The 26,092-nt window shown below is 39.3% G+C and overlaps 1 protein-coding gene across 2 annotated transcripts; it reads left to right on the top strand.

Annotated features, from left to right (window-relative positions):
• On the top strand, positions 1 to 26,009 carry ppp3ca (protein phosphatase 3, catalytic subunit, alpha isozyme). Of its 2 annotated transcripts, XM_072446199.1 has the most exons (14): positions 1 to 315; positions 6,267 to 6,467; positions 9,485 to 9,609; positions 9,691 to 9,802; positions 10,890 to 11,035; positions 11,114 to 11,253; positions 18,377 to 18,454; positions 18,535 to 18,629; positions 19,260 to 19,385; positions 19,461 to 19,538; positions 20,709 to 20,793; positions 21,041 to 21,138; positions 21,862 to 21,915; positions 23,681 to 26,009. In XM_072446199.1, the coding sequence occupies exons 1-14, from the start codon at positions 261 to 263 to the stop codon at positions 23,857 to 23,859; spliced, it is 1,572 nt and encodes a 523-aa protein (XP_072302300.1). In that variant the 5' UTR covers positions 1 to 260; the 3' UTR covers positions 23,860 to 26,009. The 2 variants fall into 2 exon arrangements, with proteins under 2 accessions (XP_072302300.1, XP_072302301.1); XM_072446200.1 differs by lacking the exon at positions 21,862 to 21,915.
• The last annotated feature ends 83 nt before the right edge of the window (positions 26,010 to 26,092 follow it).

A 26,092-nucleotide genomic window follows, 5' to 3' on the forward strand; every position in this document is an offset into this window, starting at 1 on the left:
GTGCGTGTGCGTCCTCCCCCACATTAAAAGCTTAGCACAGCAACAGCAGCAGCAGCAGCGGCAGCATCATCTCCCTGCATCCAGCATCCCCCGTCTCCCGTCTCCTCCTCCCGCGCGGAAGAGCAGTCCCGACCCGGCGTCCGAGTGATGCCACAGCTCCTCTCTCATCTCCACAGCCGCCACCTCTGAAGAAGCGTCCGCGCGCGCAGGGACCAGAGAGGGGGGAAAATCCGCTTCAGCCTCGAAGACAGCTCCAGCCCATGAAGATGTCTAACGCGGACATCGTCTTAAACGCTACCGATCGTGTGGTCAAAAGTGAGTTGTGTGCCGTGTGCATTACATAACATCTGGAGTGTCGTGGCCTTTCGCGTTTGGTTTCTCGTGTCGTGCGTTGGCTGCGTGGAGCCTACGTTCTGCCGTCAACTTGTGGGCTCCTTTGATGTTGATCAACAATCTTTGCTCCTTAGCCTCCATGTTAAAAAAACAGCTTGTTCTCCCACAGTGGCGTTGGTGGTATACATTTTTGACTCAAACTGCTGATTTATTGATGCTGGGGCCCTCGCTGTCACGACTGTGTTGGATTCACGGCGGCTCCAGCGCAGAGAAGGGGGAAAGCTGGATTGTTGAGCTCATAGTGGGGCAGTGATGCAGCAGGATTTCAGTGGCAGGGCCAGTGGGAGATGGTCAAATTGACATTTAATGGGGTGTATGTTACCGGGAGTGAGTGAGTCATCTTCTATAATTTCATTAGAGGAATGCCAAAGCTGAATCAGGGGATGGTGGAGTAGACATATTGTATGGGTCTCAATGTGGGAATGCGACTTGGATCAATAGAAGAGGATGAAGTGCTCACAGTTGTGTCATAACTCATTTAGCCCCTTCATTTTCTCTATGGAACTGCTCCCACGTGCCTTGGCTGCACCACAAGCTATAGTAGGTCCATTATATTCTAATTCTATAGGCTGGGTTCCTTATCACTGACAATACAGGTCTTAATGGGTGGCACGTTGTAGCCTGTTAAAGGTGCACACGGCGTAACTTACCGCTTTGTCGTGAACGTTCTACACTGTTGTATTACATGTATAGCTTGCATTTATTTCAGATCTGTTTTTATTGCTGAAAAATCCTTTGAAAACGTGCATTCTTACTGTGGGCAAAAGTTTCCTCCATTGAAAAAGTGACATAGTGCACCTTTAAACTGTCATATCTTCATCTTCTTCAGTGACGGGACACATAACGATACTGTTTACTTACAAGCCCACTGCATTTTTAATGTACCACCAAATACCTATGTATATATACATCTAACTGATTCAGTCATGCACAAAATCTGACCACATAATATACATCTATGAAATATAAGATGCGGACATATTCTCTGTCATCTTGTTACCACGTGAGCCTTTATTAAGAGTCACTAAATGTTTTGTGCGCTCCAAAAAAAAGTGCAATGTAAATTCAATTCATTATAGTAATCATAATCTGATTCCTAGAGTTATCACATTATCGAAATGTCATGTCAACAGTTACGTCTGATGTGATAATCTGATTTCTTTCAGATTGTTCACACAGGTTTAAAGGACCATAGTCAGACTTGAGCACTAACGTGGGAGAAATTAGAGAACATTTTAAGCTGGATAGAGTTTTTCTTTTATTATTCATTGTACTTGTATCTTCCAATTACAACTGTTTCTCTCAAAATCCAGATGTTTTCGATGATCATATTTCTTGTGTCCATGGAAACACGCACCAAAAGTCAGATGACATTTGTGGGGTCATCTGATATCGTTATCTGATTTGTATTGGCCATGAATGTACCCAGTAAACGAATGAAGTGGAGGTGATCGAATACTGATAAGAATAAAGTGAAATAGTGAAATGCTTTGCGAAAACATAGCTCAATCCAATACTGGACACTGCAAAACGATTGCACTGCACTGAGGTAAATATTCATAGTACCATTTTCTGTCGTTGTTTTACTTTGAAAGAGATGGTTTTTGGTCCAAAATAGAAACAGTGTAAGACATGAAGAGACAAAAACCTCACTTCTTATCTGTTTTTACGATCAAAGGAGGCCACCAGGACACTAGAGCCGTTACTAAGTTGAGTTTGACGTTTTTACAGACATTCCCGCTGTAATGATGCATAAAACTCCTGGGTAGTTTTTGAATCTCTGTTTGGATGTCTTTGGCAATAGTGACAGATATCGCTTACATGTTTCACATCTTAAGAAACAGTATTCGCTGGTCTCATTGTCAGTGAGAAGGAGAGGGAGCGAGAGCTCTGGGAAAGGCAGATTCGGGTCAGTTATTTTAGGGAGGAGCTCTTTGGTACAGGTGTGAACTCATCTTACTTTGTTTCTAAGAAAAGCACCTTAGCGACAGGCTGACATCTGGATTTCTTACTGTAGTAACTCAATTATCACCTTCTACGCTACAAAGATCTGTACATACGCTTGGCATACATCTGCTTTCATTTTGGAAGGTGCAACAGATCAAAATGTGTCCTTAACTGTGCATTAATTTGCTCTAATAATAGTTTTAATATATAGATCAAGATCATTTGATAACAATTCAGTAAAGGTCCATTTTTGTTCTACTTGAGATTTTTGGTCAGTGTCTATCTATCGATAACTCTTTTTCAGCAGATTTAAACTCATTTCCACCTGGTCATGTTTCATTATGATGACTTGAAATGTAAATACAGCAGCACATATTTAAACATCACACTCAAATTTGACTGTGAATAGAAACTGTTGCATTCCTGTTACATTAAGTATTGTTGTTACTAGTCCTCCTACCTATTTACGTACCAGATATTCACCTCATTTGAACACTTTGTCGTGATAGCTCAGAACTAGCCATAAAAAGAATAATATGCTCGAATCATCTACTGATAGGTGTGTTGTGAGTGTGGCATATCTAAGTGCAAAATGTAAAAATTATAAAACAATAATTGCTATTAGATTGCAAAGCTGATCTGGAATAGCAATGCGTATGTGCCTTTTCTTTCTTTTTTAACTAAAGAGGATTGCATTTGTGATACAGGCACTAGCCTTTGTTACAGCGAGTTTTCTTTGGAACACATCATCTAATGGTTTTCACTGAAAGCAATTACACAGTCCATATGAATGTCAGAAAAGCCAAATGTCAAGTATATGTTGTGATTAATGTGCTCAGATTATCGTTACTGGCGTTCTTTCTTGGCTGCAGAGCAAATGCCCTTTAAACTGGCGTAGTTCAAATATTTTAATCGAAATACATGATCTACAGACATATACACAGTTTCCTTGTGTTGTGTGTTTACTGTATGTGAATATGCTGTAGCGTCCTCAGTGCAGATTTCAGTTTTTTTGCCGGCACTGGCTGTACTCCGACAGTGAGCTGCTGCTGCTGTTGCCCAGCAACATACAGTTTTTCATAGTTCAACTCTGGACTCGATCTGAGTGCGAGCGCTTCATACCACTGCATTTCTGCACTAGAGGTCTTTGTACAAAGGCAAGTCTTAAGAGGGGTTTTCTTTCCAGACTACTACTACTGTCTAGTATGGCAAAATGCACGAGTTACATACATTAGTATTAAAACAGAGGCTATAGCAGCAGCACAATGAGGCGTATGATCTATGTGGAAAAACTAATTTCCCTAGTGGCATCCATTATTATAGACTATAAATGTTGTTACATGTTGGTATACTTATCATTAGCACAGTCAAGTCATGCTAATATTCTTCCAAGGCCTCATTAAATAAGATGATGGCTATGCATTTTTAATATGATACTTGTGTTGTGTCACACCTTAACATTTTTTCAAAAGTGATGGATTAAAATGCTATCGTTATCTGCAATGTGGATGTATTGAATAAATGAATCGGGTGCACAGAACTGTCCCGTTGAAAGAGACATTCTCTTTTGGGCCGGGTAAACCTTGCCTTCAATGTAAATACTATATTAGTGCATCAGAACAGAATAAAGAAAAAAAAGAAAAAAGAAAATTAGTCTAAAATCGCAGGTACTCTTTTACTAACAAGTTGTCTTTTAGAGAAAAGCAAATACAATGTTTAAAGGATTTCTGAAACATAAAATGACAATTAAATGCAGTTTTAATGTTTGTTGTACCATATAAAGTAAGTGGCAATGAAATATGTATATAATGTGTTTCTAATAATGTAAATACGGATTAAATATAGGACAGTAAAGATGATGTAGTCTTCTAACATGACTTCTATGCACGTGTATTATATTGCTCATGTTGTGAGAGCAAATCCACCCTGACTCAAACTTGAGAAACTTGCTTGCAGAGTTAGTACTGGCTGGAGGAGTGTCCAAGCACACGGCAACGCCATCATCACAGATACATACTGTGCACTGTGAAGATTAAACTCCTAAAACATTCGCCTCTTTATACAGCTCGAGATTCCCCTGGGAACGCATTCATTATTAAAGAACATGTTGATCATGTTCATTTTAAGCCTTAAGATCAGATATTCCTTTCTTTATCTTCCTCTTGGCTTGGCATTGATGCTGAGTGGCCCTTCTCGCTTTTTTGCTGCACAAATCTGGCAACTAGCCCTCCTTTCCACTATTGCTGACTCCTTGTACTTTGTCTGCGAGTAAACTACACATCTAGACTTCACATTTGTACTCCTCAATCATCAGAATTATTTACAGCATAGACATTACTTAAGAGTTGTTTGTGTTAAGCCAGACGACCCATAGATTAAGTTAGATGCACGGCCCGTAAGAGCGCACAAGGATCAAGCCACAGCAGATCTAATAAATAACCTTTGGCACTGCTCGAGTCGTGATCCAGGCTAGGATTTCACAGTTATATAGACAGCATATACTGGGCTAGGTTACTGGTACATTTTAATGGCCTACGGCTTTAGCAATCCATGGTGAGTGGTTTATGAATGGTCTATACTTAGATGTTAGTTTTATCTGGTAAATGCTCTGTAAGGACCCAGACATCTGCACGGTGATATGTGTTATTAAGTGACAGCGTTTTGTGTTAATCTACTTCAGTGGCTGATCTCCTGTTAACACCACTCTGGCTTTGGCTGGCTTTTTACCTCGTACCTCACGATACAATAATGGTACTCAAAGCTTGATGCGATACGTGTCCCGATACATAAATGTTTACTAAAATTATGTTCCGATGTTTTAGAAGAACAAAGTGCCATAGCATTTTATGTTTATAATATCAGTATCACAATTTACTATGAATAAGGGACTTTTTCAGCTCTGCAGGTTAATATCTGTATAATTGCAATTTATAATGAATTTATGTTATTGATAACTTCATCCTAAGTGAACATAGCAATTGATATTATTCTTATGTAAAGGTTTATAGGGATATGCCAGAAATCCTTTCACAATTTATTAGAATTGTCATCGCAATTTAGATTTGATCACAATCCATGCAGTATGGTTTTATCTTCCTCTAAGGACTTACTAAAGCAATCTGCTGCTTCTGAGAGTTGGTGATTGGTTAAATCCAGCTGTCACTCAGAGCCTTAGTCAGGAGTGGGCAGGGGAAATGTTTCATAGAGCTGCATTAAACAGAGAAACACTGAATCACAGTGACTGATGAACAATCTCATCAAATTAGGAATTATTAGAAGATGATGCTTTCCACCAGAAAAACCATCTACCCCAGCACTTTATTATATCTGTTTTTGTATAGAAAATTATCTTTAAATTAACATGAAGATGCACCATAATTTAATCACTCACTGCACTGTTCACTTTCTGCACTACATATGTAAACTCAACCGTCAATTTGTGTCCATATTAGCCTATTTTAAAAAAAAAAACTTATTCTTATTTATTTTATTGTTATTTTATCCCATTGAGGACTTAAATTGTTCCTCTTTTGATTCTGATTCTGATTCTGAAATGTTTTCCCCACTGAACTTTATCTTGTAAATTAACAGATGTGTGTTATGACAAAAATGCACATCTAGCATCTCCGTAGCAACAAAACAAAGCCTGAAGGCAGAACATTCTAAGGGAATTCAGAAATGAGGTTTGTGCTTGAGCATCTTCACACTCTGGTCCTATTTTGTATCACACTAAAGAATATGATGTATGATGATTTGATACAAAATTCAATACTTATTATATCATACAATACATTATTTTGTACCATATAATCCCAAATACCAGTTGAGCTTTGTGCGTATCTAGTTGTTTACGCTCGTACAGTGGCGACTGATTGTAGAATAGCATTTGAAATCGTTATCTTCTTGTACATTGTGTGTGTCCTCAGCTGTCCCATTCCCCCTGAGCCACCGCCTTACCATGAAAGAAGTGTTTGACTGTGAAGGGAAGCCTCGTGTGGACCTGCTCAAAGCCCACCTGACCAAAGAGGGCCGAGTGGAGGAGGCAGTGGGGCTGCGGATCATCAACGAAGGAGCGGCCATTCTGCGCCAGGAGAAGACCATTCTGGACATCGAGGCGCCAGTCACAGGTGAGACACTGTATCCTGTCTCATGTATGTCCCAATACATTACCATACTGTTTAGTATTTTTACTCAAGTTTGAATACTTACGCTAAAAACAGGTCTACAATGCTCTAAATGCTCTGAAGACTCAATCATATTTTTCTGTTGAGTTAAGGCCTTAAAATCTGGGACGTTTGGCAACCGCAACACACAATACAAGTCACTGTAGGGATATTCATATTGTCGAGATGTACAAACCTAGTTATGTTTATAGTTTATCCTCACCTTCCAGATATATATCAGTATATGCATTAAGCTATTAATATGAATTGTTACTATAAACACTCCTCCTAAACCACCTTCCTTCATACACACATTGGTCATGTGTCAATTGTAAAATCACAGTTTTACAACTTTCTCAAGTAAGAATAATTACCTGTGGAAATCAAACCTAATCCTTTTAGTCTTTTTCCAAATTGTTCCGGATGGTTCCTGCATGTCATCAGTGTGTGACGAAAGCCCTCACAACACACAACACGCTGCACCTGTCTAACTGCCCCAAGCATCCCACCTAAATGAACATAAAAGTGCTACGAGAAGAGCCAGAGCTGGTGGAAATGTTCCTTACAAGAATAACAAGGGTCTGGGTGAAGGGGCTGGTCATGTTGCTTTTGGTTACTGTTATTACATCATTTCTTAGAAACTATTCTTTAATAATATCTACGGGTAATAAGTAATAGTAATATCTATTGCCCATGTTATAATGTCCTTAAAAAGTTCACAGGGCGCTTCATCAGACTCAAATTTAGCATTAGCATTAGTAAGCTTTGTTTATAACTACCTGATTTCAGTATTGAGCAGATCGCTGGCTGGTGGCACTTTTTGTAACTATATGCCATACATTGACTTAGGTTAGGGTGATGTACCAATGTATAGGACAGGCGAGGGGTCCCCAAGTGACGTTCCCATGTCCAGATGTGGACGTATTATTTTCAAATATATTTGACCTGAACATGACCAGAAAGTGTGCCTCCCGTCCCGGTGGTCGAGTGGTTAACGCATGCTCCAGGCTCCACGTACAGCCGGTCGCAGTGTCATGAGAATCCCATGTTCCGACAGTTTACTGCATGTCCTCCCTTCTCTCTCATCCACATTTCACTCTTAGCTGTCCTGTCTAATGGAAACATCAAATAAAAAGATCAGAAAGAAGGCAGACATTCTCCTTTCACTGGAGTAAGAGCAGAGCGCAAAAAAGAAAAGAGCTCTGATGGGAGGAATATTACATTATATTATATTAATATTGGAAAATTATGACAAATCATGAACAGGTCATTAGCCAGCACCTGTTCAAATCTATAAGTTATTAGAAAAGGTTGAGCCTATAGAGGAGCATCTCCACTTCCCAATCATTGGTGGCACTCAGACCCTTCTCTAACACTGAATGCATAATTTAGCTAACATGCTAATTCAGCCTTAGACTAATTGCCCCTGGTAGTGTCAGGGGTGTTTAAGTCCTTCACAAGTGCTGAGTGCTTGCTATCCTGGGTATTGTATTGGTAGAGGTCTGTTGATCCGCCGTAGAGCCATGTATAAATGTCTCTGCTGCCCCTGTATGCACGTTCGTACATTATGAGGCATTTCTGCGCTGGAGAGCGGCCTCTTGCATGGATGTGTTGTTGGCTGTGCGCTTATGTGTCTGTGTGTTTGATTGCTTTAGTCACACTGTGTCTCCCACTCACACTGCTCTAAGCTTTGAGTGGGCGAAGGCCACTGTGGAGCTGATAGGGGAGACAGAGAGGAGAGAGGAGATGGAGGATGAGTAGGAGAGAAGGAGACACAGGAAGATGATAATGAAAAATTTAAGACAGTGAGGAAATGAGATGTAGGTTTGCACTCCCGAGCCAAACTGTTCGCTGTGAAAAAAGTCTGTGTTTCCCCGGGGGCTTTAGCTCTTTGTGGGGTTTCTCGGTTTCCAGTAAAGGAAGCAGGCCTTTCAGCTAAGAAAATGAAGAAATCTTAGTGACATTGCCATATTAAGTTAAATCACACTGTGCGCCTTACATAGTAATTTCATTAGCTGCCTTGAATAAAGCTATGCATATATGGTAATGTCATTGTCTCATCTTTACAGTGCCATTCAGCCAATTACAACACAAACCATGCCAGGGTTCTAAGGGCCAGTGATTGTTCTCACACTATTAAAATCATAGCATTTAGGCATATCATATGGCATGGTTTTGCTAGATTTTAGATACCATCCCAAGGGCTGTGCGAAATCGAGATCAAAACAAAACCAAACTATTGCAATTTGACCCCTGCCCACTGCTCTCATTGGTAAACTTCTTTCATGCAGTGAGTGACAGGAGGTTTGAACCAATCACAACTCTCAGAAGCAGCAGAGGGTTTTACTGTCCTCTTAAAGACGTGTATAAATATGAAATGGGGACAGGCAAAACAATTACTGTCACTAAGCTGAATTCTGATAGTGATGTGGGGAGTTCATCTGCCCCGTTACATCATCACTTTATATAGAATCAGTAACAGCAGAATGAAGGGTTAACATGATTTTTCTTAATTAGCTTCATTCATTGCGTGTTTCCTGGCATGCTGAATGATGCCAGTCAGATGCCCTGCCCCTTTCTCACCTTATGTGGGGCTGGCAACAGGCACAGAGACGTTCATATTTCACTTGGATATAAATAGCAATGATACAACTGGAGTCTAACCCGGGGAATATACTGTTGTATTGTTTAGTGCATATTTTGGCATAGGATGATTAAGAAACATATTTTGTTTATCCACCCTATTCAAGTCTTACCCTCTCTGTCTGTTTATGAAGTTAGGCCACTACAGGCAGACATAGACCTCATCTCTGTGTGGACAGTCTGCTGCAGTCATGAAAAACTGCTCTGCTGCATCTTACATGAACAACAAACAAACATATAAGCTCCAAATATTATGACTAATGTTTTTCTCAGTAAAACATGAACATGGACATGAACATATTTCAGCAGTAACGCGGCTGTGTGTGTGTTGTTTGCAGTATGTGGGGACATCCATGGGCAATTCTTTGATCTCATGAAGCTATTTGAAGTGGGAGGATCACCCGCCACAACGCGATACCTGTTTCTTGGGGACTATGTTGACCGAGGCTACTTCAGTATTGAGGTAAAACATAACAGAATGTCCACACCACTATGATTTCCATCTTATTTATGATAAAAAAATTATATCTTTTTGTTTTGACAGTGTGTTTTATACCTTTGGTCGCTGAAAATCCTCTATCCAAAGACACTATTTTTACTTCGTGGAAATCATGAATGTAGACATTTGACAGAATATTTTACCTTCAAACAAGAATGTGAGTACCTACTATCTGAGTGACACTGGTTTTAATTTGATGTCACATGTGGCACGAGGCTCTTTTAATAACTATTATAAATAATGCAATTGTCTGTCGAGACGTTGCAGAGCTCTTGTTAATGCTCTAAGACAACTCAGTGGGTTGACCCTGTTATGTAAAAAAAATAAAGAGAGCCACAGAAAAGCTAATCACAGGTTAATCGCAGAAGGTAATACAAACTGCAAAAGGATTTGTAAATAGATTTTTATTAAGTTAAAACTTTTTTTTAAGTTTTTACAAATCCATTTACTACATTTTGTTTTAAAAAGAGTTTCAATAAATATATTTGTTAAAAAGTTAACTGAATGCTCTTTCCATAAAAGTGTTTATTTGTTTGTTTATTTGTCATCTTTTATAAATGTGTTTAATTATAGCATTTGCAAATAATTGTATAAAATATTTTCAGTTAAAAAGAAAAACTCTCATCATAAAGTATTTGTTAAAGCATTGTCTTTTTATAAAAGCTCAATCACATTCGATGTGGCTCTCAGGGTCCTCCATACTGTACATAGGGGTGGGCAATTCTGACAATAATAAAAAACTCAATATTTTTTGCTTATCCTGTGATTATCCCGACAACTATATAGATGCTATTATGGCTGGCCCTCTAGAAAAGTGATAAAAGTGCAGAAATACCAGTTTACTGGGCTACTAAAAGGACACATTTATTGAGACAATATTCTCAATAATCTAACATATCTTTAAATCCTACCTGTCGATGCAGACAGAAAGAAAAAATAAAGGAGCCTGTATCGGCAGCGAATAATCATATGTGAAGAAAGAATAGGGTCATCAATGAAATCACAATCATCTATGTACTGTCCAAAGTTGACCTGTAGAGGCAGTATAGATATATTATCATTAGTAATGTTCTGTAACCCACGTTATACAATTCACTGTGGATTAAATAAGCTGCACCCATTCTTCTGAACATAATTATATTAACTGTCAAATTGCCAACATGATGATAATTTGATTAATTGCACTCCCCTAGTTTACTGTCAGAAGTATGTATGATGAGCTAATGCTGTGTTTTTGTGGGCAGGTAAAATCAAGTACTCAGAACAGGTGTATGATTCGTGTATGGATGCGTTTGACTGCCTTCCTCTGGCTGCCCTCATGAACCAGCAGTTTCTGTGCGTCCACGGCGGGCTCTCACCCGAAATTCACACTTTAGATGATATTAAAAAGGTAACATGCACACCTTTTCAAGTTTTTATGACTTGCATGAGTGTAAGAAAATAGTAATGTTGTTGCCTTGTATTGCAGTTGGATCGGTTTAAGGAACCACCAGCCTTCGGCCCTATGTGCGACCTGCTATGGGCTGATCCTCTGGAGGACTTTGGGAACGAGAAAACCCAGGAATATTTCAGTCACAACTCAGTGCGAGGCTGTTCCTACTTCTACAGGTATGTGACCCTCTTCTGGCTGCTGCTGCTGCTGCTGCTGCTGCTGCTGCTGATGCTGCTGCTGCTGCTGCTGCTGCTGCTGCTGCTGCTGCTGCTGATGCTGATGCTGATGCTGCTGCTGCTGCTGATGCTGATGCTGCTGCTGCTGCTGCTGCTGCTGCTGCTGATGCTGATGCTGCTGCTGCTGCTGCTGCTGCTGCTGCTGCTGATGCTGCTGCTGCTGCTGCTGATGCTGCTGCTGCTGCTGCTGCTGATGCTGATGCTGATGCTGATGCTGCTGCTGCTGCTGCTGCTGCTGCTGCTGCTGATGCTGCTGCTGCTGCTGCTGCTGCTGCTGCTGCTGCTGCTGCTGATGCTGCTGCTGCTGCTGCTGCTGCTGCTGCTGCTGCTGATGCTGATGCTGCTGCTGCTGCTGATGCTGATGCTGCTGCTGCTGCTGCTGCTGCTGATGCTGCTGCTGCTGCTGCTGCTGATGCTGATGCTGATGCTGATGCTGCTGCTGCTGCTGCTGCTGCTGCTGCTGCTGATGCTGATGCTGCTGCTGCTGCTGATGCTGCTGCTGCTGCTGCTGCTGCTGATGCTGATGCTGCTGCTGCTGCTGCTGCTGCTGCTGCTGCTGATGCTGCTGCTGCTGCTGCTGATGCTGATGCTGCTGCTGCTGCTGCTGCTGCTGCTGCTGCTGCTGCTGCTGCTGATGCTGATGCTGATGCTGATGCTGATGCTGATGCTGATGCTGATGCTGATGCTGATGCTGATGCTGCTGCTGATGCTGATGCTGATGCTGCTGCTGCTGCTGCTGCTGCTGCTGCTGCTGCTGCTGCTGCTGCTGATGCTGATGCTGCAGACTAAAGGCGCGAGACCGACGATCATCCAGACGAGGCAAAGCTAAACTCAAACACACCTAACGTTTGCCTCACATTACACAAGGGCGACATTAACAAAAAGGATCTCCGTACTTTTTTGGAGTATCTCGATAATGATATTCAGAAGATATTACGTGTTATGGTTTTAGTCCTGGTTTTGACCCTGATTTAGTCCTGCTTTAGTCTGTCTTTAGTCCTGTTTCAGTATTGATTTAGTCCTGGTTTTGACCCTGGTTTTGACCTTGGTTTTGTTCCTAGTTTTGTACCTGGTTTTGTCAAGAAATGTGTCCTTACATGTCGTTAAATGTATTAGTGGAGGTTTACGTATCAAAATACAGGAAGGGATGTGACAATTATTCAGTTAATAAATTGTGATTATTCAGGTCACAATATAATCGTGAGAATCCAAAGATAATAATCCTGACCATTTTAGAAGCAAAATTATGCTTATTTAGTTCAATCTTTTGCCCAAAATTATAGACCTAAATGTATATAGCTTTTTAATTTGGCTGTTTTTATCAAATTTAACTCTGTTTTGTTATAGTTACAGTCTCAATAAGATAAGATAAGATATTCCTTTATTGTCCACACATGGGGAAATGTCATTGTTTCAATGCAGGTAGATACAGAGGAAAAGGACAGATAACTTTAAGTTTAAAAAACAATAGAAGAATAATAGAAGAATAATCATGAATATTCGTTAAATCGTGATCTTTTTTCTCTCTCACAATAATCGTAACACTAAAATAAGGTATTGTGACATCCCTATAAACAATACAACCAATTTTCAGATTTTGCATATCTTCAAAACAACATTCACAATATTATAGTTGTTATATATTCTTATTCATTTGTAATGGCGCACCTCAACATGACACATGAGTGGGAAATAACATGTTTTTAAGCCTGTACTTAGGCCCTGTCCACACGGTGCGGGGCTCATGTGTATCCGCACAGATATTTCACCTAATGCCTGTGTCAACCTCCACACAGAAGAGGCGTTTCAGATGTCTAAACCAAACCAGATTTCAAAATACTGTTTCTTCTTTTACTTGAATTACTTCCTCTTTTTCTTTGCCCCACGACCCAAGCGTTCTGAATATTCTGCAAAATGTACTTAACTTAATTTGATGTTTACTGCATAATGCATAATGCTAGCGCCAGAGAAACAACAATAATAAATCCACTGCAGAGATAGTCACCATTAAGTCTCTGCATTTAGACTGAGTCTGAGTTCTGAATATTTATATTTATTTATATTTTAGATCTGCAATTAGTTTGGTAATATATTAATGTAGCAGTTATTCTTTCAATGAATCAAGTTGAGATCAATTGTTGAGATTGTTGAAGCTCGATGAAGATGAAGCTCAAGAGATTCAGATTCATAAAACTTTTGCTCTGCGCATGGCTTGTTTTGGAAACTGTGCATAGTTTAGAAAACAATTATTTGGGATCTATATTAATTGATGATTATTTCAATAATTGATTAGTTGGCATTAAATGATAAACTTGTCAACAGGAGTGCAAAAGCATGCAGCCTCTGTGAGGAATGTTTGCAGCTTCATTTGAAGCACATACATGAATGAAACCCACTTGAAGAGTATTGACTTTGCATTCCTTTAAAACTCAGCTGAGCTAGCGCAGGTCCAGAGTGAGGCTAGGATAAATTGTAATAAGCAAACTTTTTTAGGTGTGTTGAACTTTTTTAAGTCCATGTGAAAATATAGAAGAATCCCCTAAAAATCCGATCGTTGTGAAAGCTGTACATGCTCAGTCAGCCGCAGCAGCAGCAGTTTGATTTAATAAAAAATACATGGGCGCTGTATGGGAGACTTGTGTTCAGGAGCTGCAGTACCTCAAAGTGGCCACACATCAAACTCACTTCAGCTGAAGAGTGTTTTTTCCAGTTCATGTTATATATCCTTGGTATATAGCCTTAGACATGTTGTTCTGTATTTTCTAAAGCTCTAGCAATGATTCATGATTGGAGCAGGTGCTGGGCTTTAGGCAGTGGATCAGCGAGAGCACACATAGGTTTAAAACAACTGGATTTCAGCTTTGGAGCTGGCAACGCAAGTGAGAGACTCATGTGAGGCTCATTCTGCTTTCTGATTAGATTTAATAATAAATCAGTAGATCAGGACTTGAATTTAAATGACAAATCTTGCATATGGTTCCTTTAAGCTGTTTTGTTCATATGTTCTAATAATATGCTTTGAATTTGAAAACATCTGATCAAATATCAGATGTTTTTGTCAATATTTTTTGTCAGTATCAACTAACATTATATCAAAAATTTTGTTTTCAAGATAAATCGTAGAACTGTGTGTTGTTCACTTTAGGTTGCTGCTTTTTGCTCTAATGACATTATATATAAGAGGGATATATCCAGTAGGGTCTAAACTCTTTCTGCACTTGTGTTAAATGGCTCCCATTCTTCAGCCTCACATGCAGAGAATAAGAGCTTAAAGAGGATTACTGTGGAGATGTGTGGAGGATGCTGCTGCTATAAGAGTCATGGATCTCCCTCGTGGCTTTGTTCTGACTTACATCGCTGTAAATCTTGGACTGGAATCGCCATCATAGACGGAATACTGCAAAGATAAATATCATGAAATTGCAATTTGAATGGACGCAATTAGCAAGTTGCAAAGGCTGGACATTTTTTTAAGTACCATAATCCTCCACAAACAACTCAATCTTTGGTCTGGTTCTGCGTAAAAAATGCTTTCCCTGTAGTTTAGATCTGAACAAAAAATATATAGTTTGGCAGTTCATATTTCAGTCTTCTGTCCAGTCTTCTGTCCAGTCTTCTGTCCAGTCCAGTCTTCTGTCCAGTCTTCTTTACGCATTTAAAATATGAACTTCGAACATAATCTTATTATCAAAGCACACATTTCTTATCGCAATTCAGAAAAATGGCAATTCAATATTTTTTTTTTCAAATTGTTCTGCTCTTCCATGGGCCCAACACCACTAATATAATTATACTACAATCTATTTGACACTATTGCATACTGTAATGCACACCGTCGATGTATGTCTTTGGTACATTCTTGATTCATTTTTTTAGGTGTTGCATTTCAGACTGGACATAATTATTGAAGTCCTTTCAGACTTTATTATGGTGTGAATACTGAATACACCTCGGATATGTCACCATGCCACACAAATCATATTGGGAGGCTAATGTATGTCAATGATTCACAATGGAGCAGAAGAATGAGGAAGTGAACAGCAACCTATGATATTATGTGAACAATTTGTGTCTGTGCTTTACGGGCCTTTCTGTTCAGAGTTTGCATATTTGTCCCATGTCCAGGATCTGTAACATCTGTAACATCTGTAACATCTGTAACATCTGTAACATCTGTAAACGGCTCTGAACTGCATTATTCAGCACTTTTATTTCAGAAGCATTTAAAAGCTCAGGGGTTTTTGATGATGATAGGTTATATATATATAGCAGCACACCAGTATGGCAGGTGTGGTATAATTATTGACAAAAATATTGCAGTATGACTGATAGCACAGTGCTTCCATCTCTTTATGTGTCTTTGGCTCATAGTTGACAGATTTCTTGCTCATTCTCACCGTCAGATTCACCAACACATTACAGAGTGTTTTCACAGAGGAGGAGAGTGAGCTGCAGGCCACAGTCCACCAGCAGTAATCAATATCTACTGCGCGGTTTGGGCAGAAAATAAATTTAGAGCTGTGGTAGTGCTGCACAAGAGAGAACATAATATAACCAAAAACTGCGTATTGCAATAATCGTATGGTTCTTAAGTAAGCGTTTTGTCGTGAAGCTTAAGATGGAGCCTAAAACTATTTGTTATGGTTGTGGATGGGTGTTTTAATAGAGTTTTATGAGAAAAGTGATTTTTAATATAAGGAAATTATCATTTTTGGGAGGAACTCGTCGATGTAATGCATTATTTGTGCAGCAGTGGTTCATTGTAGAAAGGTATGTATGCGTATAGGCCCTATAGGGGATGAGTTTTGGCCTTGTTTACTTCGTCTGGCCTTGTTTACTTGTTTGACTAGTTTGGGGTCATTTTACTCTATTGTTCTGTGCCAGCCTCTTGCTCACAGTTGCTAAGTACCTGAGTAATATTTGACTGGCTAAAGAAGTCAAGTTGTGTCTGAACCTACAATATTCTTTGGAACTATCCCATCTCCTGCTTAAATGTACCTCTCTGTCCTCAGATGTGTGATTTGTGGCTTTAAGGTAAAGGTAGACCGCTGACTGCACACCCATGTTTGAGTTCTTGTTGTTGTTGTTGTTGTTGTTGTTGTTGTTGTTGTTGTTGTTGATAGACTGTGATCATTATATTGGGGGGGAAACAAGACTATAAATAAAAAATAAACAGTGTCTGAAAATGTAATTCTGAATGTTATATATTTGTTGATTTGTGTGTTTATAGTCCTGTGTTTGTTCGTGTTGAGTGAACAAATGCATTGTCAGCCACAGCCGGTGGAGACATACAGTATCCATGTTAGTGTGCACAAACCTATTTCTGTAGTTTATATATTGGCCACCAGGGGAATCTCACTATCTCAGTCATGTGACCTAGATACTGTATAAGAGGATGGCACACTTTCTCCAGGTACAGAGGGCACGGCGCTCTCCTGCTTTTACTTCTGGCCCAAATCATGGAACTATTTAATATTTGACTCCACTGCTAAAGTGCGTGTCATGAACTTTGTAAAGAAGAGGAAGAGTAAAAATGATAGTTTATTCTTAAACCATTTTATTTTCAAACTGTAAAATAGAGATTGTAGAAATATACATTGTCAATATTCACAGTATTGTTTTGTTTTTTAGCTAACTTTTTCAGACAGAAAAGTGAAGCGGGATGTACCACCCATGCACAGTTTACAAGTTTGGTTTGATTCAATATTCTACAATGACAACAATAGATGCTGACAGCGTTCAGCGGTCTGATTTTAACACAAAGTGTTTTTATAATACCATTTCATGATGGGAAAAATGAAATTGACCTATATACAAGAAAAAGCTTTAATAGAGAACTAATATGTGTATTAGGATAGAGCAGAAGAAGCATAACAAACGACCCACAAAGCCCAACATTTGAAATGGTCCACTGACACTAATAATAGTTTTATTTACTGACATCTTATGGTTTATGTTATTGTTAGGGTTATATTGTTAGAGACGTTTCATATGCCAAAAGGGAGTCTTGTTTTTATTTGTTGTGTAACTAAAGAAAGACAAGTCAAGTCAACCTGATTGTAATGTACCATGTGATCTGTCATACATTATTAATAATCCTGTATAAACTAAAACATGATAATTGTGAGAAATTTCCATTATTATCCAACTGACTAAACCCAAATATGAAGTCCTTTTTGTTCGGATTACGATTCAGAAAGTGTAATTTTATAAAGTTTGTAACAAGCTAGATAATATGTGAGATAGTAAACCTTTTTAATGATACAGTGCCAATAATTGTAACTATTTCTTGTTGCTTCTTCTCACAATAATCGAAAAACTTTATATCATGACATCCATATTACGCTCAAACAAATACGCTGTGGGGCTCCTGGAGATATTTGTAAGCAGTTGCGATCCGAACTGTCACATTGGAAGTCATGTGGTTTTGTCATCTCTCTGTGGGACAGCTCATTGTCCATCTGCCCAGCAAAACATGGAGGCCCATAAAAACAATATTTTCAAACTATTCACACAAAATAACATTGGAACGGTTTGTTTTTTGTCTCATTTACGAACCTGTTTATTTAGCTAGTAGTTATGGAAAAATGAAACACAAAAGATTAAATAAACTAGATGCTCTGAAAACAATAGGAGCAAATTTAAAGTCCATTCGATATATAATATTCTCCTGTTTTTCTAAATATGTCTTAGTTTGGTAGGATAGCACCTCTGGTAAACTACTGCACTACTGCATGTGTCAATAGTCCTTACAGCAAAAAGGTACACTGAAAACAGGAATAATTATTGAATGCATTTGAATTGTTTGACATGATGTACAGTAAAAGAGGCTGAATCTAAAGTCTTTGAGCTTCTCGCTGGGTTCCTTGGGTTTGTGTGCTACAGCCGATCGCTGTCGGGCCGCTTTTCACCCGCTTGCATCATCTCCAGAAGTGCTTTCATGAATGCATTTATGAACAATGAATCTTTATTGTTTCATTTACTGATGTGGAAAAAGTGACCTGTGTAGTCCTATACGTATCATCTACTTTTGTACTTAATGTTTTTTTTTTTTTTTCTCCAGTTATCCGGCTGTGTGTGAGTTCCTACAGAGCAATAACCTATTATCAATTATTCGGGCCCATGAAGCGCAAGACGCGGGGTATGGTTTCTATTTGAACACAATTATTCATCAATGCTGTTACTATTTACTGTGCTTAGACATGTTTTAATTCTCTGAAGTTACCGGATGTATCGCAAGAGCCAGACCACCGGGTTCCCATCACTCATCACCATCTTCTCAGCACCAAACTACCTGGATGTTTACAACAACAAAGGTCTGCTCTGACTCTACTCCACAGCATAACATGGGTGTTCATTGAATAGTTTGGAGTATAAGTGTAGGCCTGAATGCATTAGGGAGGCCCGTTTGTTTTTGTGGACATGTGTGTCTTGTTGCCACGGGCTGCGGACTGCTGTTTGGAGCGTGGGAGGGACTGTCGGCATCACTGACTCTCAATGTGGCCTTATCTCTCTTGATGTAACAGTGTGAGCGTCCCAGGCCTCGTCAGGGCCATCTAGTGGTGAATGTCTGCTCAAGGTTATTTTATATCCAGTTCAAGTAAACATTCACAGTACAGTATTTTGTATGTTAAATCCATGTTGTTCAATACTGTTCGATACTGAGTGATATTCACAGTATCATCTTGTACTTTATGATGGAAATGGGTCGTCGTGTGGCTCATGCTATGCTAGTTTGTACCATGTAGGTTATAAATATGTATAAGGTTTAATATTACACAATGTTTTACATAAGGCTTTTATCCAACTAAGGGACATTTCTTGTCACAAATCATTGCCCAATGTTATGTTATTCTTTCCCATGTAGGTCTACCATCTTTATTTAGAGCTCAGTTTTTCTTAAATTATGAATACTGGATCCTGAGTTTTTTTGCTTTTTGCTGCAGCTGCAGTTCTGAAGTATGAAAATAATGTGATGAACATTCGGCAGTTTAACTGCTCCCCACACCCTTACTGGCTGCCCAACTTCATGGACGTCTTCACCTGGTCTTTGCCGTTTGTGGGCGAGAAAGGTACACCCGTAGTATCATAGCAAATCAAGCCAGACACAACCAATGTGTCTAAAATGTGTGTTTTTGTCTGTGCAGTGACAGAGATGTTGGTGAATGTGCTGAGCATCTGTTCTGATGACGAGCTCATGAACGATGAAGATGAGATTTATGATGGTAAAAAAATGTTTGGGGATTTTCTTGTTAATTATGGAATTCCGTCACATATTCTTTCACAATTATTTCCATGTAAATGTAAAACACCTTCAAATCCCTTTGATTGAACCTTGAACTTTTGCTCCAAAACATAATGAAAATATGTTTGCACACACAACATATTGTAGCACATACAGTGGCGCCCTCAGGACTATGCCGTTTTCCCATTGAATCAACTCGATCTTTTAAGGCTCGCACAGAGCAGCGCAACAGCGACCAAACTGTTCTCCTCAAACACTGCTCTTTAGTCAGCAGGATCTAAAATCTCTTTGTTTCTGACACTGGTAACAACCACATCAACACGGACAGGACCTACGCTGCCTTTCCATTTACGTGCCACCGTGACAGTTCCACCAGGGGAGATGTACCAAGAGCACCCACTTCTCCCAGTGTCACCCCTGACACCAGTTCTATAATCTCTCTCCCTCTCTCTTTCTCTCTCTCTTTCTCTCTCTTTTTCTCCATCTCTCTCTCTCGCTCTCCATCTCTCTCTCTCTTTCTCTCTCTTTCTCTCCCTCTCTCTCTCGCTTTCTCCCTCTCTCTCTTTTTCTCACTCTCTCTCTTTCTCACTCTCTCACTCTCACTCTCTCTCTCTCTCTCTCTCTCTCTTTCTCACTCTTTCCCTTCCTCACTCTCCCTCTCACTCTCTCTCTCTCTTTCTCTCTCTCTCTCTCTCTCTCTCTCTCTCTCCCTCTCTCTCTCTCTCTCCCAGCGCTGACCTGTCAGTAATCTCTGTCACAATACGGGCCTGATTGTGCCGAATGCAAGCAGATCAGGATGTACAATGCCCTGCACAATAATTCCCTGTGTGCAAAGTGAGAAATCTAAACCTTAATTGTGTGAAAATAATGTAACAGTAAACTTCCAGGCTGAACAACAGCTCTTTAGGACACTAAATGAAATGCTGCGGACATGAGATGTCAGACGAGGTGTAAGTGTGAAGGAGAGAGTCAGGGGGAGGATCAGAGAAGGAAGAGCACAAAGGATGTGTGGCACTGAGGGAGGGCATTGGAACAGAGGAGCAATGATGGGAAACTTTAAAATACTTGACTGGTCTGCATGCGTGATGGTGCGCCATTGCATAACCTCATAAAGAATCATGCATAATCATATCAATGTTCTTCTTTGAAGCTAATGCAGCTGCAGCGCGCAAAGAAGTCATCAAGAACAAGATCCGTGCAATTGGGAAAATGGCCAAGATGTTCTCTGTCCTTAGGTATGCTTTGATGTAAATAGACATGTGCATCTTACATATACTTGAAATTAAGGATCATTTTATCCAGCCAAGTCAGCAATTGCAACAGAAAGGGCTTTGAATATCTATGACACAAACTCAAAAACATCAGTAACATCTCTGATTAGAAATCTGGTCATCACACTTAAATGCTGATCATACTTTATACAGTAGAGTTTTGTTGTGTGGATATTGGGTGGAGTTTGTCCTGATGCTGTCCGTCCTGCAGAGAGGAGAGTGAGAACGTGTTGACGCTGAAGGGCCTGACGCCCACTGGCATGCTGCCCAGTGGAGTCCTCTCCGGGGGCCGACAGACTCTGCAAAGCGGTGAGTCCCCCTTCTGTCTCCCACACACTCCCCATACCTCTGCTCCTCCATCTCAGCCCTGCTCCGCTCCGTCTACAAATATCCCTGTTATCACACTGTCGGAAAGCACAAATGTTTTAGCTTATGCTTTTATATTCATCATTTTAGTCATAATTTATTTACCCCTCTAGTGATAAAAATGACCTGAACAAGTTGGGGTTGGATTCAGACTTAATTTATTAGTTTGAATTGAATTCACTTTTGTTACTTACTTCAAAATCCAAGAATTTAATGCTGCTGAATTCAGTCTTTGCTTAAGCACCCTTATTGGCAAAAGACAAAATGTTTCATACTCTTAATAAAGCCAGAACCATTGAGTAAAATTATGTATACAAATTATCTTTATGTTGTCCTCCATCTGTCTTCTCTCCTCTTACCCTTTTCTGATATATACAAGTAAATATGCCCCTTTGACCAAATGACAGATATTTTGCTAATACAATAGTGCATATGATACTGTTCTATCTTTAGCCCTTGATACCTTTACCCATAACCCTCGGATTGACCTCTCCAGTCGTGTGCATGTTGGCTGCAGTGAAGTGTAGCATGTAACTAAACAAAAGATTCATCTGGCATTATAACCCTTTAACCAACATGAGCTGCCTTTACTTTTGAGTTTGGGGCTGCGGTTCTTTCATTTGCATGGCTTTGTCAGGAGTAACATGCTTCGCTCCCTCCCTCCAGCCACCATTGAGGCCATTGAAGCCATCGAGCCATCGAATGAGGAGGACGGAGAAGGTAACTGTGCACCAGTCCACCTCCACAACTCATGCTTTGGCAACAACAACCTCATACACTGCCTATAATGCATTTATCCGCCCTGTAAAAGAAGTGTTTTTTCATTGTAATTTGACTTACTGCTTAATATTTACGGCATGCATTGCGGTTTGTATCGAGATATAACAAAAACATTGCAAATCTTTGGTTATGATGCACCATTTATTTATATTTTCCTGACTCATTTCAACATCTATGGATTAGAGCCTTTCCGGCAACTATAGGAATAAATGACAATATGTTTCCTATCGATCTGTCAAAATGTATTACTCAAAGTTGCAATGACTTAACTTTGATTTAGTCAATTATAAGAAAGTTTTGAAGTTGATTACCAATGTTCTTGCTGATATTTCCCAGTATGCATCACACCATAGCACTCAGACATCACTTTCTTCACAAATTCATCTTGAAATGATGTAAGTATTGTGCACTGACACAAAATTCTAGCAAAATATGTTAAACTTGACAAATGTGTCTGAAATTTAACTCGGAGACGTTATTTATCAGAATACAGACAGACCGACTCTTGCTTCTAGCTAAAAGAGAAAACTAAATTCAAAGTGGAACAAATGGAAGTGCTCTGTGTGCCATCAAGACGCACTCATAATAAATAAAACACTGAGGAGTCAAGTGCAGCTTAGAGATACATGATTAAAGTGCTTCATTGTTCTGGATTTGGCGCACAAATGGCCCCCATCTGGTTCTGAAATGCACTGCACGCACAAGAACAAGCAAAACACAGCATCCACATGAAAAATGCACCAGCGAGCTTCTGTGCCCGTGATCTGTCTCAGTTCATAATCGCAAACTTGGAGTCAACAGTCAGTGACGCAGCAATTTAACTTAAGGCTTTTTGTATTAAGACTGTTTGCTCAGAGGTAAATATTTACTGGGTGAAAATATTTCTACAAAGATGTGTTGGCTGCACACAGTCACCATATGTGGTTCCTGGCTAATGCATAAACTAACGGATTAAAGGGATTTGATGAACATCTTTGTAAACTGATATATTTTTAGTTTCACTGGGAGAGTGAGAACTGGCATACAGCAGAAAACAAAGTTGTTGGTGTTTGTGTTTGTAAAGGGATTTGTGGCAGGGAAATGTGATTTTAAAGTGTATTTACAAGTGTAGCACCAGCCATACCATAATTTCAGGCTGTCCCAGTGTCAGTCTCGAATAGATAATTGCTTCGTAACAGATTTAGGGCAGGAAGTATGTTGTGAGGTACAAATAAGTATGATAAGAAACTCTATATCAAAGTTGCTTACTGCTACTACAAGTACTTTGTCCTACCACTAAACTACAGGACAGGTCATAGGACTATTACTATTTTATACTGCAAAAACAGTATTAAGAAACATACCATAAGTAAATATGTACCTCACCTATGGCCCGGTGTCACTAGGATAGGCTCCAGTCTCCCGCGACCCCTAAAGGGAACAAGCGGTAGAAAATAAAGGAACATGTATTATGTTCTTATTAATTCATCTAGTTAATTTCCTAATTCTGCCTTATTTGGGGTTAGAAGATTTTCCCTTCGGCTTACACAGACCACAGATTCATTACAATGTAAATAGTTTGCAATTTGCAAGTATTTTGTGATTGGATGGGGCCACATTCCTTCAGGCTATAATTTGGTGGGTTATCACAGTTCTATTTTATAAACAACTAACTTTTTCATTACCTTTACTATTAGTGTGACTTCTTATTGTGTTTGCTCTCCAGCGATCCGCGGCTTTTCCCCGCAGCACAAAATCCGCAGTTTTGAGGAGGCCAAAGGCTTGGACCGCATCAACGAACGCATGCCGCCGCGTAGAGACGGGGTGAACCACGTGGGCCACTCCATGGGCAAGATGAACATGTCTGAGGCCAACGGGACTGACGACAACAGCAACATCCAGTGATTTTGCTGCTCGAGCCTTGGGACCATGCTGCTGCTGCCCCTTGTGCCGCAACACTTTGCCAAAATGGGAAATTCAGGCCTCCCGATATAGAAATCTAACAGGCCCACAGAAAGACAAATGAAAACCTGCAGCTAATCTTAAAGGGGTGTTTAAAAGGTAATTTTTGTCTTGACGTTGTGTCATTGCACAGTTTTGGGGGGAAGTGAGAGATGAGGAGTGGACAGCCAGCTGCAGCTTGGCTCAAGTCGTCTCTGCCTGTTCAATTATGGACTGATTTTTGCAGAAAGTTGTGCATTTTATGATTGCTGGCAAAAATGTCTGCTCCTTTTACCAGAGAGAAGATTTAATTGCAGTATCCATGACACATTTTACTATTTTCTAAGGTGTTTATGAAGAATCACATATAAATTCACGTTATGAGGAATATGCGCTTGTTTACAGACATGTTTTGCTAGTATTACCAGGTTACAACACATGCAAAAAGAATGGACGCAAAAAATAAGCTTAAAAAAGTACCTCTTTCAACTTGCAATTTTATCTGCTGTGGGCTTTATTGACTGATTTGAGATAAGATGCAATCCTGTAAAGGACAAACAACATCCAGGCTTCTCAGAATCACGTATTAAGTTTAAACTATAGTTTATAAAAGGTTATGCATTTCTCCAATAGAGTTCTATTACTTTCTGGGCATCAGTCATCACCTAGCAAGCAACACTTGGAGGGGATGAGGAGCAAAAGCCAGGGAGCAATTGAGCATGAGGGTAAAAATAGTATCTTTAAATAATCGCAATCATTTATATACATAAAAATGTCCCTGAAACAACTTGAGAGGGAAGTTCGCTCCGAATCATTTTCAAAATTATTTTGTCATATCGATCTAGCACTTGACAAAGCTATACCTCACAGACACTAACAATCATGACATGCACCTGAATTGCTCGAAAATGGTTTGTAATAAATCTGACGGCGATTGAGTGCCACATAGTTAACCTGCTGTCACTAACCATAGTATTGCTCACTTGCTTGTTGAGAGAAATATTAACAATTCATTCACCATGAGGTACATGAGCACCCTTTGAGTTTTAGCACATTTTGCAATGTTGCAAACTCCATCTGATTTCAGACATAAAGACTTGTATCAATATGAAAAGGAAATTCTATAAATCGGTGAATACAAATAAATTAAACACACACAGCTATATTAAAAAGTCTATATTGAATAATCAGTCAATTTGTATCATCTTTGCACTGAACTCAACTGGATTTAAATTGAGAATAACTTAATTATTTGGAAACCCCCGGAACTGAAAAAAATGTTCTAGAATTTCCTTTCGTACATCTTATATACATAACTATTTTTTCTACTCCATCTTTCATCTTTCTATTTAATCCCAATGGTACGTGACTTAAGGATGGACAAATACAGTGATTTTTAAACACAGCATCTACTGTATGGTATGGAACGCATCAATGCATGCAAATAAGTTCCTAATTGTTATGTGAGATTATAATTGTGATAGTTGTGTTTCAAATAGTAAACTTGAACTATTTTCATTTGGAGATATATTTGTAGTTGATTTGTCTTGTTTTATATATTTTTTAAAAATAAGTAGGCTTCCTTTAATTGTTCTCGTCAAAATTTGATTTGGATTCTGTTATTTATTACGACTGCTGATTTTGATTTTATATTGATTTGTTGTTATGCAGAGGCGCCCTTTCTTTCTGTTGTACTGAAAATGTACAGAACATGTTATATAGTGTGAATGAATATAATCTCAGTGAAAAGCAACTTTCAGGCTGCCAAAGCATGATAGCATGGTTTTCAGATGTAAATGAATTGGACACAGTGGAAATCATGTGCCACACATTTAAACAGGAAACATTGTACTCTGATTCTATTTACTGCTGATATGATTATTGTTACAATTAAGCTTATGGTTATTTTCCTTTGTTTCTGGTTCTTGTATGGTCTACATGCATATTTCAACCAACTGATATAATGGACTTTATCTTGCAACATTTTTTATTATCTATGGAAATACAGTCTGTTTTGGCATTTGACTTCCTAAATGATACACACATTGTAAGCAGCATGCCCTATGGGACAAATCACATTTTTTTACTCTTGAATAAAATATGCATGAACATAATGTTGTACTGTGATTTTACTGACACACCATTCTCATTGTTACATGATATTTAAAATAATTCAGTCATTTATTGAATGCCAAAC

The sequence above is a fragment of the Eucyclogobius newberryi genome, unplaced genomic scaffold, assembly GCF_026437365.1.
Source record: "Eucyclogobius newberryi isolate DKJ021-1_F unplaced genomic scaffold, fEucNew1.0.hap1 SCAF_15, whole genome shotgun sequence".
Lineage (NCBI taxonomy): Eukaryota > Metazoa > Chordata > Actinopteri > Gobiiformes > Gobiidae > Eucyclogobius > Eucyclogobius newberryi.